The 18,189-nt window shown below is 32.8% G+C and overlaps 1 protein-coding gene across 4 annotated transcripts in view; it reads left to right on the top strand.

Annotated features, from left to right (window-relative positions):
• The first annotated feature begins 5,145 nt into the window (after positions 1-5,145).
• LOC123903083 (protein MON2 homolog) overlaps positions 5,146-18,189 on the top strand; it is a 30,628-nt gene continuing 17,584 nt past the window's right edge. The window contains exons 1-19 of one of the 4 annotated variants that reach the window (XM_045952957.1): positions 5,146-5,495; positions 6,000-6,185; positions 6,418-6,507; positions 8,593-8,666; positions 9,381-9,536; positions 10,200-10,320; positions 10,511-10,566; positions 11,438-11,492; positions 11,602-11,658; positions 11,768-11,869; positions 12,539-12,619; positions 12,711-12,763; positions 13,959-14,028; positions 14,148-14,211; positions 16,861-17,009; positions 17,090-17,217; positions 17,662-17,719; positions 17,805-17,902; positions 18,016-18,100. In XM_045952957.1, coding sequence (XP_045808913.1) covers positions 5,391-5,495; positions 6,000-6,185; positions 6,418-6,507; positions 8,593-8,666; positions 9,381-9,536; positions 10,200-10,320; positions 10,511-10,566; positions 11,438-11,492; positions 11,602-11,658; positions 11,768-11,869; positions 12,539-12,619; positions 12,711-12,763; positions 13,959-14,028; positions 14,148-14,211; positions 16,861-17,009; positions 17,090-17,217; positions 17,662-17,719; positions 17,805-17,902; positions 18,016-18,100 — 1,788 coding nt within the window. In that variant the 5' untranslated portion in view covers positions 5,146-5,390. Of the gene's footprint in view, positions 5,496-5,999; positions 6,186-6,417; positions 6,508-8,592; positions 8,667-9,380; positions 9,537-10,199; positions 10,321-10,510; positions 10,567-11,437; positions 11,493-11,601; positions 11,659-11,767; positions 11,870-12,538; positions 12,620-12,710; positions 12,764-13,958; positions 14,029-14,147; positions 14,212-16,860; positions 17,010-17,089; positions 17,218-17,661; positions 17,720-17,804; positions 17,903-18,012; positions 18,101-18,189 lie in introns of all 4 variants that reach the window. The other 3 variants (XM_045952956.1, XM_045952955.1, XM_045952954.1) reach the window with 3 other exon arrangements.

Below are 18,189 nucleotides of genomic sequence, written 5' to 3'. Positions count from 1 at the left end.
ATCAAATCAATCCTGACATTTTTTTGTAGTAGATCTTTGTGCTAGATTTCTATCTTGTCCAAAAGAATCTCATCTTATTGGTGTGAAAAGAATTTTCATAAACTTGGTAGGTATTATTGATCTTGACCTTTGGTATAACAATGGTTTTCATTTTGATTTTGTAGCTTATTGTGATGTTGATTATGCTAGAGAGATAAATTGGAAAAAAAAAAGCATTAGTGGAGCATGTCAATTTTCTTGGAAAAGCTCTCATAAATTAGTATTGTAGAAAGTAAAACACAAATATTGCACTATCCACTACAAAAGCTGAATATGTTTGCTGCAAATTGTCGTTCTCAAATCCTGTGGATAAGAAATCAATCAATTTACTTGGTATAAAAATAACCCAGCATACAAATGGATGATACTGGTAAAAAATAATAATTAGCATGGATGAGCTACTTCGAGTCGTATCTTCATCGGGGTCTCCAACTCGACAAGTTTTCTCTTGAGACGAAGCATAATGGTGAAGTGAGTGACAATGACAACGCCATCGATAATTGTTACACCCCGATTTTTATAATTATTATTTTTATTCGAATTTAATTGAATATGGCGAATCTAATAAAGTACCCTAATTCCTTAGGCGAAACTAATATTATCAAAAGCTTTAAGAAACGTTATATTAACAATCATGTCAATTAATTCAATATTCCTATAGCAATTAGGATTGGCAAACAATTAATCTAATTCGAGTATAAACCCTAGGGTCAATAGTGATTTATAACTTAAAATAAATTCGAAAGTGATCAATTAACGAAAAACAATAAACACAAGATTAACTTAATAATTATAAGTTTTCATTGAATAAACTGGAACACATAGTTACATGACTCAGATAGTTTTAAACAGAATCATCTATAATTTCTAATCTGATGAGATTAGTTACTCATAATAATAATAATTGACATAACAAATGAATTAAAAAAAATTATACATGAATAATCGAATAATCGGTGAAAAGCACGACGGCGAAAAACCCTTGAATTGTGTTCTCATGCTACACTGATTTGTCCCTCTTTTTCTTTTGATAGCTACTCTATTTACATTCCTCGAAACAATCCAATTACATTCCTCGAAACAATCCAAATCGTGTCATGTGTGCCTAGGTGGCATGTGATTAAAAGCTGGATCGCATCATGCTGATGCTTTGATGACGTGACGTCATGTGCAAATGGGAAACATAAAACCACGTCCCGGCGAGAATTGTGTTGCAGCGCGACAAAAAAAAATCTAGGTGTGATCTAGTTCAAACAAACTTGTTTTTTTTTTTTAAGTCTTTTCTCCTTTTAATCTTTTGTCTTCAAACTTCTTGTTATGTCAATTTCTTCAAATATTTTTCTCTTTGACCATGAATTACTACTAAAAATTAACTAAAATACTATAAAATAATAATTACAAATACTCAAATGACTGACTGTCATCATTAGAGGTCCGAGTTCGATCCTCAGCTCCATTGCAAATAATTTTTTATTAAATAGGATAGATGTAGCGAGTTGGTGAGCAAATCATAATCAGAATTAAAATAGAACTTTTATTTGATTTTATTCATTTAATTAATTAAGAAAGAAAAATGAGAAAATCGTTTTGCCTAGAAAATATGAGTTACTTTTTATTAAAATAAGGAGTTTTTGATTAAGATAGAGTTTTTAGTAAAAATTTTTTTTTTTAGTCAACAATACTTTTTATTCAATATAAGTATATTATATATGAAATTTGGAGAACACTCCAATACACATCTTTCATCTAATCTCAGTTGAGAACAATTGAAAAACAACCATGTTTAAATTTCAGATTATATAGAAGGTAGAAATCCATTAAGTGTCACTGTCCTATGTTCATTCCAGCTTTCAACTTGTGATGTGAAGAAGACCCGGCAAATTGCGAGTACCATTTATCCAATTAACCAATAAAATCTATCATCATCACGCCTAACTTTAACTTTGGGTTTGGGGTTAACCGGAACATATCTTAAAAGTTCGCTCATCCAGTAGTCGATTTCCATCATTGCCTCTTCATGTAATTTTGTAATTTTTGCTTCTTCGATTGCCACCAGCAATCCATCACATAGACCCAAACGACGCAATCGCCTTAACGCCAAGAACAAAAACTTTTCTACTCTCGAGCATGGCCTCATACATTTCTCGTTCCTCACTCCACTTCTTAAATTGATTCAAACAATTATTCGAAGTTTGTCTACTTTTCTGTCTAAACATCTCCATCGCCGCCTCCTCCATTGCTGACCTAAATGCTCTAATCTTCAACACGGCCTGGTACATTTTTGCGTTCCTCGTCCGAAATTTGTCTCGCCTCCTTCATTGCTAAGACTTGAGCTGAACTCTCTGAGACTCACACTCTCTATCTATCTCTTACTTTGTTAAAGATGAGATAATAGTTTTTAGTAAAACTAAGTAAGTAAGTCTAATTTATGATTATTTACTAGAACTAGAATAAACCTAATTAAGTCTATATAATTAAAAAGTGAATTAGAAAACGGCAGATAGTCAAATTCCTAAAAACTTTTAAAAAGGTAAAAATAAGGGTTTGAAGTGAGAAAATTAGGAGAACAAAGAAGATATTTTACCGTCAAAATTTCAAAGGTTTGTTTTGCAAATTCGAGGTAAGGGGGTGGATTTGCATTATAAGGGTGTTTGAGCATAGAGATTGAGAAAAATCATTAACCTCATGTCTTTTTTCTTTTCTTCTTATTCTTTATTGTTTATGTAATTCTTCGTGTTAAAATTTGTGTGTACTATTTGTTTAATTATGTAATTGATATGGATGATGTTGTTGTTTGAAGTTGATGAAGATAATAATGAATTCATAAGAATTATTGATGTTAATGGTGCTACTTCGATTTCAAACTCCGGCTTTGAATTGTCGATCAATGGTGCTACTTTGATTTCAAACTCTAGCTTTGAAGATGAAGATGATTTTAGAAAATTATTTGCAATAATTTTTTGTTTTGATGGATTGGTTCTTTTTTATTTTATTTTTTTAATCTTTGATAGAATCCATATTTTCTCTTCCAAAGAACAACATCGTAGGCCTGATTCATCGCAATTCAAATGCATTAAACTAAATAGATCATCCAAACAGAAAAAATCAACTTTGATATAGATCATGGAAACATAAAGCAAATTTACACATATAAAAAATCAAAAAAAATATTTATTGATTAAATAATAATATTTACATCTCTCTGCCTCATTAAAAACCTTAATAAAGGGAAAAAGAGTACAAAGATTCAAATTTCAAACATAAACATAAATAATAAACCTACTCTTTTTTTTCTTTTTCTTTTTTTTTTCTTTTTGTTTTCAAAGATAAACATACTACTTAATTAATTATATGTGAGAAACTCAATTCTTTCATCTCCTTACTTGGTGATCTAAGAACCACCAACGACGAGCTCCATCAATGTGTTCTTAAAACCATATAATTTTTTTGCAATTTGATCCTCCATCAAAGGAAGCCAATATGATAAAGGATCAAATTGAAAAAAAAATAGATGGTCTTAAGAACACATTGATGGAGCTCGTTGTTGGTGGTTCTTAGATCACCATGTAAGGAGATGAAATAATTGAGTTTCTCGCATATAATTAATTAAGTAGCATATGTTTATCTTTGAAAAAAAAAGAAAAAGAAAAAAAGAGTAGGTTTATTATTTATGTTTATGTTTGAAATTTGAATCTTTGTACTCTTTTTCCCTTTATTAAGGTTTTTAATGAGGCAGAGAGATGTAAATATTATTGTTTAATCAATGAATTTTTTTATTTATTTTTTATATGTGTAAATTTGCTTTATGTTTCCATGATCTATATCAAAGTTGATTTTTTCTGTTTGGATGATCTATTTAGTTTAATGCATTTGAATTGCGATGAATCGGACCTACGATCAGTCATGAAGTGTTTCTTCCTAACTTGATGATATTGTGTTTTCATACCTTAAGAACAGATATGTCAAAGTAACTATAAATCAACTTTAACTTAGAAAAGAGGATCAAAACTAATCGTAGCTCTTTATATATAATCCGAACTCAAAATTTTAAAAATTTTCATATTTGATGACAAAGTTCTCTATTTATGGAGAAGAAGGAGAAGTTATACTTGGGTACATATAAACTAGAAGAAAACTACCATATATCAACGAAAACCTTTAGTCATAGCCGCTAAAACCATTGATATTCAAAAAGTGTGGTTTTGTCACTACCAAATTAAAGTTAACTAGGGGTAAACCCGTGCGTTGCACGGGTTCGATTAAAATACATAATTAAAATATTTTTATAAATTAAAAATAATAATTGTGATAAGTATAATCACACATTCGATTAAAATACATAGTTAAATATTTTTTACGATATGGTTATATTCAATATTATATATGTGTAAAAACAAAAAAAGTTGTTCAGAATTAAAATAATTTTTATTGAAATGATGTATCATATTTTATTTTAATTGTGAGCTTTTTAGAAGCCTTTGTTACGTTGTTGTTAGGTTGCTCAATAACATACCTCTGACATCCAAAATTGGTGGGTAGATTAGTATTACGTACATTTGTTGAATGTGCAAATAATGTCGTAATTATGTATGTGATTCTTTTTTACTATTTTCAACGTTATTGTTTTTTTCATCCTAGTTTTTGGTTTTGTTATAAACTTTGATAATGAATTAAAGAAATTGGTTGATGTTGTTGTGTTTTCATGAATGATTGTAATGATGAGCAAAATTATGAATTCATGAAATTGGTTGACGATTGTTGTTACATGTTATTCTATTGAACTCACTCATAATTCTCATTAGAAGAAAATTCTAATTCATTTCAAAGTTAAAAAATTACAATCATACATGAGTATTTAAAGAAGGACTCTTCCTAATTCCTATTTTTATAATAATAATAATAATAATAATAATAATAATAATAATAATAATAATAATAATAATAATAATAATAATAATAATGAGCCATAAGACTAATTCTCTAAACCCATATTAAACTTACACCACTTTAATTAATTAAAATAAAACCAAAGCTATATTAGTCTTATTACAATTCAAATTAAACAAAAACAAGACTAAAATCTAAAATTTATTAAAAAATGGCGATGGGGAGTGTGTGAAGAAATTGGCAGGTGTGAAAGACAGTAATAGTAGTTACTTAGTCCCAAATCTTCCTCTCTTACATCGACTGATCGACCCAAATCCTCCACACGTGTGAGTCACTGTGTTGTGGATCTGTGTCTCTCTCGCAGGCTCAAGATCTACTCGCACCACGCTTCTCTCCCCGAGTGGTGAAAATTCATAACAAGAATCGATCACCGTGAGTCCTCACTCCATCGACGCTCTTCCGAGATGGCTTTCATGGCGGTCTTGGAATCCGACCTCCGCGCTCTCTCCGCTGAAGCTCGCCGTCGATATCCCGCTGTTAAAGACGGCGCAGAGCACGCAATTCTCAAGGTTACTCTTCACCATGGAACTTATGAATTGCATTTGATTTTAGTTAACATTTGAAATTCTTCTGCATTGCGATTAGGTTTTTCAAATAGGAAGTTTGTGATGAAGTGTTTCGTTAGTTTATGAACTGATTTTAAAGGAAGAAAAATGTGATGCTATTGATTTCAATTTCAACTTCTTAGCTGGTAGATCATTGCAATTATTGAAATGTAGTGTGACTGAATTGAATTGTAGGTTTTAGTTTAAAGCAATGTAAATTCTTGAGGTTTGGTTGCTTGGAAAATTTTAACGTCAATTGTTGAATGATGATCGAATCAATATTTAGGAAAGTTCTGGTGACGGAAAATTCATTGGCAACGTTCTGAATTTATTATGCTAGTTGCTGGAAGTGTGATAATACTAAGAAGTAGTTTTCAAAGTAATATTTGTGCTTGCGTGCATGTTTTGTCCAATTTTACCTCTAGATAGAAATGGCAATTATAGAATGTTTATGTCTCTTACTTGCAGCTTCGTACATTATCAAGTCCTAGTGAAATTGCGCATAATGATGACATATTACGGATCTTTTTGATGGCGTGTGAGGTTCGAACAGTCAAGCTTAGCATTATTGGTCTCTCCTGTCTGCAGAAACTGATATCACATGATGCTGTTTCTCCATCTGCTCTGAGGGAGATTTTATCTACATTGAAAGACGTAAGCTTAAAACTAGTATTTAGATTGTTTTATGGTTTCAAAACTTACAGTGAGATCTTACTGTTGGCCATATCGGTGGTTGTGTCATAATGTTTATATTTTGGCCTTGCTATGTTTGATTATTATTGATTTGATTATACGGATTTATGCAAGAGCTGGAATGTGATATTTATGTTTATTCAAGTAAGGAGGCTTACTCATGCATTGATAACATGCTGCTTAACCCCTGCAGCATGCTGAAATGGCGGATGAGGGTGTTCAGCTGAAGACCCTTCAAACAATATCAATAATTTTTCAGTCACGTTTACACCCTGAAAATGAGGTCAGATTCAACAACATGAACTATATGTGCTATTGTTTGCCATTTGTAAACTGTATTATAGCTTAGTTGGACCTGGAATTTAGTAGGTAAGATGATTGTAGATAGATATTGATCAAAACAAAAGTAATAGATCTAATAAGGACCATGTATTGTGAATATGGATTGTTGATACAATTAAGACATTCTGATTGCACAATTTACTCTGTAGAGGTATTGAACCTTATCTTATTTTTTACTCTGTTAAGGACATGTCGGGATGAATGATTTAACAATACTTAGCTACAGATCTCATTAGAATTATTGGATAAGGAAATACAAGTTATAGTTATGTAATAATCTAAATAATATATAACACAATTAAATTTGATTATAACAACAAGGCCTTACTCTACTAGGATAGGTTGGTTTATGGATCAATCAATTTGGGTTCCAGGGAGCCAAAAATCCAACATAAATAGAAAGTATATAAAAATTCTAAAATAGTATGGTGGATATAAAAGTAATATTTATGCAATAAAACTGTAGAGACATCTTCTGGGGAATAAATTCACCAAATGTGTTTCAAATTGAAGATGGAAAACACCCACTAAGACCAACCATAAAGCAAACTAATATTGTTATGACAATGGTGGGTAAATGTTAATGTTCATTCATTTGTATTATCTTTTTATTTTATCCTATTTAAAATATTTTCTAATCTCCGTGTCCACTAGTTTAATATTGAAACATTTTTATTAAATTTTATCTGAATGAATCATTCAATCAATTAATAGTTTTTTAAAAACAAAACTACAAAAAAATAAAATTATCAAAAGTATGTAAGGCATAAATTAATTGATAAAAGACTGTCTAACAGTGATTAATTTTTGAGAAATAATTTCTGGTAAAATATAATTATTCTTCCACCTGTTTCCCTGTCAATAAACCTAGAATTTGTATCTCTTTAATTCCATTCTTCAACATCTATCTCACTTCCTCTTTGAAGAAAAAAGTTCTTGAAACCCATGAAGTAGAAATGCCAATTTGGCTTGTAAATCTTCAGACAAATCAATTGCACTAGCTTGCAAGTTTGGAGAAGCTATATCATTAAGCCTTTCATGTTTTTCTATTTCAAGTCACCAAAAAGATATTGACTCTTAGATAAATAAAAATGAATTAAAATTTTTGGAATATTAATTTTTTTCTTTCTTTTTTCAAATTGGAGTAGATGCTAGGGTTATGTGAAAGCAGAAACTGGATCCACTGCTCAAAGTGCTAGTTGAACACATTCAACCTGAACTATTTAGTACAGTATTTAACTTAGCCTTATAGTATAGGCTGGCCATACCTTGCACCTAATCCAATAATACCAATATAAGCATTATATTGAATGGAATTCATCATTTTTGGTGCAGACTTTTTTTTTTTTGTTGAAAGGCCAGTGTTAGTAATTAGCATTGTTATTTTTTATTTTTCATTTTTGCTAAGGGTGGGAATCGAACCCTTGACCTCCTTATCACTCCACTTTGTGACACATCAACCCAGCCACCAAACCATCCTTATTAGATAAGTGCTAGGAAACTCTCTTTTCAACACTCTCTCTAACACTCACTCTTTAATTGGTTGAATTCAATGTGGGCTTGTCACTTTGGAAATAGGTCCCACATAGAGTGGTGAGACCCACATGTGTTTCACCCAATTAAAGAGTGACTGTTAAAGAGAGTGTTGAAAAAAGAGTATTACTAGCACTTTTCTCCTTATCATTATTTTTGGTGCAGACTTGTATGGTTACATGAGTAGAATGAGCAAATCTAATGACACAACATTACAAAAAATGGCTGATTATATTTTAAGGTGAAGTTTTTTATTTTAGGGCATTTGGGGGCACTGGTGGTTGGACAAATCATGTAATGCATCATCTAGCCAAATGGCCAAATCATGATGTGATTAATGAAAATACTGATAAAAATGATGCAACAGACTAGTTGTTTTATATTATATAGTCCAAGTTTGGTTCAATTTCAATGTTTTCATATAAAACCGTCAGACTGTTGTCACCTTTACATATGTGTCTGACTTTTTATCACCATATCTTGTTAATTTCAGGATACTATGTCTCAAGCTCTTGGTATCTGTCTCAGGCTTCTTGAAAACAGCCGATCTTCTGATAGTGTGCGAAAGTAAGCACCCATACCTACCTACCTACCTACCTACCTACTGTGTGTGTGTGTCTGTGCTTAAGAGGACTTTTTTATGTACCAGCAGGAGAGTAAATCCTGGTCATTAGATTGTACTATAAACAGTGTTGCTTTTTAAGTGATCACATGACGTGACCATTAAATAACTTCCAAAATGGACCATCCATGTATGATTATGTGACCAAGATCTATACCTTCCATTCATATAAATATCCCTTTTATAGGGACTGAATTAAATACACCAAGTGTCTTGGAGATTACACTGATTAAATACTTCATGTAGAAAATGAAATTTACCAGTCTGGCCATTGGCGTTGTATCATCTGATATTATCTCCGTCATGATGTATGTCAAATTTTAAATAATATGGATACCTGTAAGTGTGTTATCTAATAAGGAGTATTTCTTATCTATTAAATAATATGTTATCCATAAACAAAGTAGAACGATGAAGTGTCAAATGTTTTTTGATTTGCATGAAATTTTATAAACATGACCTACTTTATAATAATTTTGAATTCAACAGTCGTTTTGGTAAATTTTGTATCCTACATGAAGTTATTAATTGGTGTAATCTAAGTTGGGCTCCTGATTACTGGTGTCATTTGATTCTGTCTCATAAATATCTAATAATTAATGTTACAATCAGCTAGCTTTCGTATCCAATATGTGTGTTTGTATGCAATTGTTTTGCAGTACTGCTGCAGCTACCTTCAGGCAAGCAGTGGCCTTGGTTTTTGATCGAGTAGTTTTGGCTGAGTCTCTTCCTGCCGGCAAATTTGGTTTTGGACGCCAGCCCTCACGGACTAGTTCAGTCACTGGTGATGTTAACCGAAGTATCAATTCGTCTGAGTATGCTTTCCCCTTTGTGAATACAATTGCATCTCACTATTCTTTTATTATTTTTTGCAGTTTAAAGTGGTTATGTAGCTTAATTTTTATTTGGCTTAAATGCACTTTCGGTCCCCCTATTTTTATTGATTTACGGCTTTGGTCCTCTCATTTCTAAATATGAAAATATAGTCCCCCAATTTTTAAAACTTCAACAATTTTCATCACCACTGAATTTTGGGCTTATTTTTGTTAATGTGTCATGTTGGATAATGAGCTGGAAAATCATTGCATGATGTGGCACTGCATATTTTTGGAGAAATATGATATTTTTAGTGTTTTACATTTTCTAAATTTTAAGTTTTAATTTTTAAAACAATACTTAAATGATATGAAAAATAAAATAATAAGATTTAATCCACATATGCAATGTCAAAAAAAAGCTTATAATCAGTGAAGGGTAGTTTTCTGAAATTTTATAAATTGTGGGACTATATTTTTGGATTTAGAAATGGGGGACTAAAACCGTAAATTAGCAAAAATAGGGGGACTTAAGTGCATTTAAGCCTTTTTACTTCTATTGAGGGTTGCTACTTGTTAATTAAGACTTGTTTAATAGTGTTTTTACATGTCGACTATGTAACTGTCACGATTTTAAGTTATATCATGTTAATAATCATGTAGCTCATTAGATCACGAATCTACGTGCGGAGGGCCTCTTGTGATGAGGGAGACATTGACTGAAACTGGGAAACTCGGGCTGCGTTTGCTTGAAGACCTTACATCTCTTGCTGCAGGTGGATCTGTATGTGCTTATTTGGAACTTTTTTTCTCCCCGTAGCATGATATCCATTTTGTTCGAATTTCTTGTATGTGTGCGAGTCTTAAGAAACCTGTTTCAGCACTCATTTTTTATTGATTTAATTAGTGGTCGGTGATACTTTGTTAAATGCTATTTCTTACTGGATGACATTAACTTCCTGTCTATTCTACAGGCAATTTGGTTGCGCGTAAACATTCTACAAAGGACATTTGCACTTGATATTCTCGAGTAAGAAATACTTTGGAATTTGTGGATTATACAATTTTGCAGCTACTTTTTGATCAGATATTTTGGTTGAGATACCTCGAATAAACTATCTATTCCATTGTTCTGAGAGGATACTACTCTAAAAAAGAATAAAAAAAAACTATCTATTCCATTGTTTTCATATGCTTGAATGTCACCTGAATGAACCGTTAAACCATGATCAGCATTAGTATTTTTTTAATCACAAGAAATCAAAATGGAAGTTCTTGTTTTTCTTATTCATTTAAGCAAAACAGGAAATCAAAATGCGCTGCAAGATGGAAATAATTATCTCCACTCTTATAAGAAAAGTAGCTTAGTTAATACTTAAGCCAATAGGATTGTACCAGCTGTAGTAACAGCTGTAATTAGTTACAGTTAACCTACACACTGTGTGTAGGATAAGAGTTAGTTAAGGCTATCCTGCACCTGTGTGTAGGATAAGGCTAATTATATAATGCCGTAATCACCCTCTTTACCGATCAATGGAAACAAAATATTCGGATCAATGAAAGCAGTTACAGTTTCTCTCTAAGTTTACAACTCTTCACCCCTCAAGATACATTTTCTAATCTTTTTAAATGATTATGGCTATTAGATTGTGGCTTAATACAGATAATACTCATCTTATTCATAATGCATCATTTACTATTTTAATATATATATATATATATAAACTCATCTTATTCATAATGCATCATTTACTATTTTAATTCAGATTATATATATATATATATATATATATATATATATATATATATATATAAAATTTGATTTGTAAACATTTGAATTTGGTTACTGAAAGCATTAGAGGCGAAAGTTGAATTATTGGTTTATCCGTTGAGTATTTCAGGTTCATTTTGTCCAATTATGTGGCTGTTTTCAGAACCTTGTTGCCCTATGAACAGGTGAATTGTTTGTTGTAATTCAGAATGCTGTTGCTGGTCTTTTAATCATACCAGGCACCGGCATTTCTTTTGTTCATTTATTTTAATATATTTGCACAAAACTTGTCAGGCTTTACGACGGCAGATATGTTCAATACTAATGACTTCACTTCGTACTAATGCTGAGGTACCCTGGACTATGTAGTATCATAGCTTTATATCACTTTTGAGATTCTTTATCCCTGTTTTTTATGTGTAGAAAGGACACTGTTAATATATTTTATTATTTCAATCAGGTTGAAGGAGAAGCTGGTGAGCCTAGCTTTCGTCGTTTGGTTTTGCGCTCAGTTGCTCATATTATAAGGCTTTATAGTTCTTCTCTTATCACTGAGTGTGAGGTAAGGTTCTCTTTCTTTTTCCATCCAGCCACATGACCCACAAATTAAGTTACAGAAATGGTCAGTGCAAATGTCTTTTTTTGGGTGGGTGTGAGGAGCAGGGGGAGTTGACAATTGTACCACGTAAAATGTTATTTTCTGTTACTTCTAAGAATGTATAAAGTCATTCCCAAACTGAGATCTAATTTTTGTTGATAAACTAATAATAAGATAGAAAGCTTTTGTTATGTTGACCTTTATTGTCAACCCCCTTTGATATTGTTAAGAGTCCCACATCGGTTGAGAGATGGTCTGACTAAGTGTTTATATACTAAAGGCAATCCTCACCTTACAAGCCGGTTTTGTAAGGATGAGTTAGGCCCAATACTCATTTCTAAGATGGTATCAGAGCTTCTCCACGATCCGTTGGGCCACCTGTTATCAGGTTTCCGTTATCGGGCCACCTACCGTTTATATCCACGCACCAAGCCCAATAGTGCTGGGCGTGAGGGGGTGTGTTAAGAGTCCCACATCGGTTGAGAGATGGTCTGACTAAGTGTTTATATACTAAAGGCAATCCTCACCTTACAAGCCGGTTTTGTAAGGATGAGTTAGGCCCAATACTCATTTCTAAGAGATATATTCTAAATAGCATCTCACAGAATGCTATTTTTTCTGATTTATGTGCAGGTTTTTCTCAGTATGTTACTGAAGGCTACTTTTCTTGATTTGCCATTATGGCATCGCATTCTAGTTCTTGAGATTTTGAGGGTAATGCAGTTGTGTTGTAGTGTATTGTATGAGTTGTTGAATTACTTTGCAAGTCTTTATTAATCTAACAACCAAAAATGGTGGTGTGTAGGGGTTTTGCGTTGAGGCCCGGACATTGCGGATTCTTTTCCAACATTTTGATATGTAAGTACAATATACATGTGTATGCGTGTAATAAACTCAATTATATTATGCCCAATGCTAAAAGGCCTTGGTCTATTTGATATGCTGTAAATTTACAATATTCTGTCCTACCAGTTTGCATGTTGAGTGAAACTTTCCAACACAGCTTATTGCTTTTTTACTGATTAAAATTTTACATTAAGTTATACTAGATTTATATAGAATTAAAGACTCTTCAGAAAGTATAACTGCATCCAGTTTGTTAATATGATCAAGAAACTGATAGAGCTTTTGTTTAAGAGGGAGGGGGTAAGCCGTAGTTATATATATATATATATATATATATATATATATATATATATATATAGTGCGCTGGATATGCACTGACGGCACCAATCAAATTTTGCCATGTCAAATATTGTATAAATTGTATTAAAATAATAATTGAAAACTGCCTGCACCACAAATTCTCCCTCTTATCTATATCTCACATCCCAACAAGAAACACAAAGCAAGGCAATGCAAAATGAGATCCCTTTGTGGCACTCATGAGTTCTACGCTCTTGTTTTCTTGCTTGGTTTGAATTTTATGAAGATTCAAAGAGTACAAGGTTGTCCGATATGAGTTTATTTTATCTAAAAAAAGTGCAGGAATTGGAAAAATAGGAAGCCAAAAATGGCACAGACCACACCATTAATGGGGGTGAGATATTTAAAAATTTGGGGTGGGGAGGGGCACCAACCACCATTCATGGGGGTGGGTTATTGAAAATAGTTGGAGGGGAAAGGATGAAAACAACGGAAGAGAAGGTTGAAGGAGAAGATTGAAGAAAATGATGGTTTGTGGTAACAACCGGAGAGATAAAATTAAATAACCATGCTGATGTGGAGTATATTATGTTTGTGTGTGTAATCACGTGGCTTGAGTTGAATGCTTGGGGTCTTTAAGGGTGTCTCATTTCCCCAGTACTTATGCGCTATAGCCTATAGGACATATACATGATTTCTTTTTGGTCCTCGACCCATGCTTGTATTTCTGATACACATAGAGATTGGACATCCTAGTCAGTTTCTTTAATTTTTTTCATATTTCTTTTTGTATGATATAAAACTTAGGCCAAGCTATATAGAAGGACTTGGAGTTGAATGGTTTGTCATTAGATATGGTTCAAGATAGGATATTATTACCCATTGTTGCTATCCATTGGCATTGTAGGCACCCTAAGAATACAAATGTTGTGGAGGGAATGGTCAAATCACTTGCTAGGGTTGTTTCAAACGTACAGGTATGATTTGACAGCATAAAAATGCACTCAGTTTCCAATGTATTTCAGTCATGGTACAAAGAAAAATTGAATTCCATATCTCAGGATGATTGCTTTGAATCTTCGTTTGCATTCTGTAGTTTCAAGAAACAAGCGAGGAGAGCCTGGCAGCTGTTGCAGGAATGTTTAGTAGCAAAGCCAAAGGTATTCCTTTTCATATTTCAATTGGAACAATGCTGTTGAGTTCTTCTCTTTTGTGTAGTCAAATATTTGTGTTAAGTTCCTTTATTTACCCAGAGGTTATCTGTCTCTTTTGTGTAATCCTGTTGTGGTGTTTTTTTGTTTTGTTTACCATTTCTTGTTTAAAGAATTACTTGTTACTACACATTAGGCCAACTCTTGGGTTTTTTTGTTGCTTAGGTATTATTTTTGTATTATCATTTTTTATAACTTTAAAATATTTAGCCGATAATTGGTTCGCTGATGTTGAATGTTTGTTGCTCTTTCTATCGTTTGTTGTTTGGCTTTTCAAAACAACGCCTTTTTGTCCATTTCTGTCTTCTCTTCTATTTCTTTCTTACTTTTTTTTGTTTGTTGTTTTTCTTTCAAAAACTAGTCTAATTGTTAACCCCTATTTGACATAATGCTTTAGAGCTCAAATCTAGCCACCCTTTGATTAGTTTAGTTCGCCTGACAGCTGGAGTATTTTGTACAAATGGGAACGTTTTATAGAAGGAAAAAATTACTGAGATGAAAAGAAAGAATTACAAAGAATGAGGAGGATACTGAATCCTCCAAAACAAAAGAACACATGAAAAAGAGAATATCATTATAACAAAGTTTCTCAATCTTTCAACGTATCTATTAAATTGTTCCATGGATCTAAGCCACACACAACGTTTAATGAAAACACCTAATATGGGTTGCTACTTGCTATATAGAAACAGAAGTAGAACAATTTGATAACAAATGAAGCGAAGATTCTGAGCAAACACAATGCATTGCACACCTATAAGTGGAAATATCCTTATGTGGCCTATGAACCTGCAGCATACCATTAATATTAGTTCTGTTATAAACTACCACACTCCAAATAATAAGAGTTGACATACAGAAAAGTATCCCTCCCTATTCCCTAGTAATTTATTTCACGGTTTAGAAGAAGAAAGTAAACTTATTCAGGGGATGTTTGAGGAATTGAAAAACATTTACATGAAAAATCTCTAAAAGGATCAAGGGACTAACTCCTCTTATCAGGTAAAGAAGATAAATAAATAAAGTCTAGGTCTCAAGGGCGCCCAAAAGGGTGTTTGGTTCAGAATTTCCCTGTCGTTTAATCTTCAATGAAAAAAAGGCACTATAAAATCAATGTAATAGACCAATGTTTAGAAGAAAGATGGTACAAGCATGGAAAAACATAACTAAAAGGAATATCTCCTAACTATAGTTCGGGTCAAAGTTCAATGAGAGTTGTTATTGTCTTTGAAGGAAAGCAGAAACCTGAAGGTAGATTAACCTATAGCGATAAATTTCCATGTACTAAATGAGAGGCTTGGATGACGGTGTTGGCATCCCAACCATATAAACTATGGATTTCCTGGTGCCGAAGAGAGTAATTATGGGAAATACCAAATCCATTTAACACAGCCAGAACAAGGGTTTTTGACACTAAATTACCAAGACTCTCAAACCCCCTATTAGAACAGACTGAAATAATTATTCCCATCTATGTTTGTGCTTGGTTAACAGCTGAATGCTGAAGCTTCATTTTTCACGGTTCTTTGTTGTTAATAAGTTTATTTGAAGTCTTTGGTTATTTGTGATCTATTTCTCCAAACCATGGTCTATTTAATTTTTTTAACATCTCCAAACAACAACCAAGCCTTATCCCACTAAGTGGGGTCGGCTACATGGATCAAACGATGCCATAATGTTCTATCATATACCATATTTTTATCCAATTCATTAATCTCTAGATCTTTCTTAATAGTTTCTCTGATAGTTTTTCTTGGCCTTCCTCTGTCTCTAGTGGTTTGACTACCCTCCATTTGGTCCACTCTCCTTACTACAGAATCCACGGATCTTCTCTCTACATGCCCAAACCAACTAAGCCTAGTTTCCACCATCTTTTCTCTATAGATGCTACCCCAACTCTCTCTCTCTCTCTCTCTCTCTCTCTCTCTCTCTCTCTCTCTCTCTCTCTCTCTCTCTCTCTCTCTAATGTTGTCATTTCTAATCCTATCCCGTCTAATCTTACCACACATCCAATGAAACATCCTCATCTCTACTATGCTTAATTTATTTTCATGTTGGCTCTTTACAGCCCAACACTCTGCCCCTTACAACATCGCTGGTCAGCTATCCGATAAAATTTTGCCTTAAGCTTTACTTTTGTATCACATAAAACACTCGAGGCTCTCCTCCATTTCAACCACCCAGCTTGAATTCGATGGCTGACATCTCCTTCTAATTTATACGGCTTTTCCTCTGTCAAATTTGATCTAAATTCTTAACAAAGTTTTAAGTGATGAACAAGAAAGAAATTGTTATTGGTGTATATCAGGCTATTTTGCCAACTGGAAAATGTTCCTTAATTTAAATTACAATTCGACTTGCAGTTCACTGAAAAAGAAATATTAATCTATATGACAGGATATATTTGATGTGGCTGACTATTTTAATACACAGTTCTGTGCTTTGACTGTCTGACTAAATACTCATAAAAGTTAGCAGTCTTCTTCTAAGTGCCTTAATTTTTCTAAGCCTGGGGGTTGTTTACGTTCAGTAGTAGCATGGGACATCATGATATTGGAAAGATTTATGATAACAAATTATACGGTGTTCCTTTTGTAGGCATTGAATGGAGTCTAGATAATGATGCATCGAATTCGGCAGTCTTAGTTGCCAGTGAAGCCCATGCCATAACTTTGGCAGTTGAAGGACTCTTGGGAGTCGTTTTCACTGTTGCAACTTTAACAGATGAAGCCATAGATGTTGGAGAGGTAATTTTATATATTGTCTTCATTTTATAATTTCTTTTGGTCATGTTGTTTAATGACCTGTTTTCTCCACTTCAATTCAGCTTGAGTCCCCTAGATGTGATAATAATCCACCTGTAAAATGGACTGGTAAAACTACAGTTCTCTGCCTCTCAATGGTTGACTCGCTGTGGTTGACAATACTTGATGCATTATCTCTTATTCTATCAAGGTTTGTGTTTAAACATGCATTATTTTTGTAGAAATATAAATTGATATTAATGGAATAATCTTGCACTGTTTTTGTAGAAATAAACGTATTATAGACTTGACTTTATTCTGTCTCATCCTTTTAATTTATTGATCGTTATGTTAATCTTGCATCCGGTTTTTTATTTATTTATTGCATATGATTGGTATTTTTAAAAATAGTGTGTTAATAGTTAGTACTAAGGAAGGCATAAAGATAGAGTGCAAACTTATAATCCATATGAAAATTAAGTGTGGACAACATGGTGGACAAATATTTTATAGTTTGCTGGATTTTGAGAAATTCATCCTATAAAATGTTATCTAAGAATTCTTTTATACTCTGCTGGCTTCAACCTCCTATTTCTATGTTGTTTTTTTTATGGTTTCAATATATTCTTGACATCTGATTGTGGTTAATATAAAGGTCACAAGGAGAGGCCATTGTATTGGAAATATTGAAGGGATATCAAGCCTTCACTCAGGTATCTCCCTTTTGGGGTTTTTTAGTGACATCTGAAATCAACTTGGAACTTTTAAAAATTAAATTGGGCTTATATGATTTCACAGGCTTGTGGGATTCTTCGAACTGTAGAACCTTTAAACTCGTTTCTTGCATCCCTTTGCAAATTTACCATCAATTTTCCTGTTGAAACTGAAAAGAAGGGGTATGGTGTTTAAATGTCGACTTATTTCTTTCTCTTTATCATTTATTTGATTGTCTTTAAAGAATTCAAGCTGACAGTACTGAGATTTTTGCCATAATTTGAGATATTAGCAGTGCTTTGCCGTCTCCTGTATCAAAACGGTCAGAACTATCAGTTGACCAGAGGGATAGCATTGTACTTACGCCCAAGAATGTACAGGTGGTCCTTGTTTGTAATCAGTTTTCTCCAAATAATTTTTCTTAGTACATATGCGTATTTGATTATGTAATTGCAACTACTGATATACA

Source organism: Trifolium pratense, linkage group LG1, assembly GCF_020283565.1.
Source record: "Trifolium pratense cultivar HEN17-A07 linkage group LG1, ARS_RC_1.1, whole genome shotgun sequence".
In the NCBI taxonomy this organism is placed as follows: domain Eukaryota; kingdom Viridiplantae; phylum Streptophyta; class Magnoliopsida; order Fabales; family Fabaceae; genus Trifolium; species Trifolium pratense.
The sequence above is the reverse complement of the archived record's forward strand: the minus strand, read 5'-3'. Positions and strand labels throughout refer to the sequence as shown.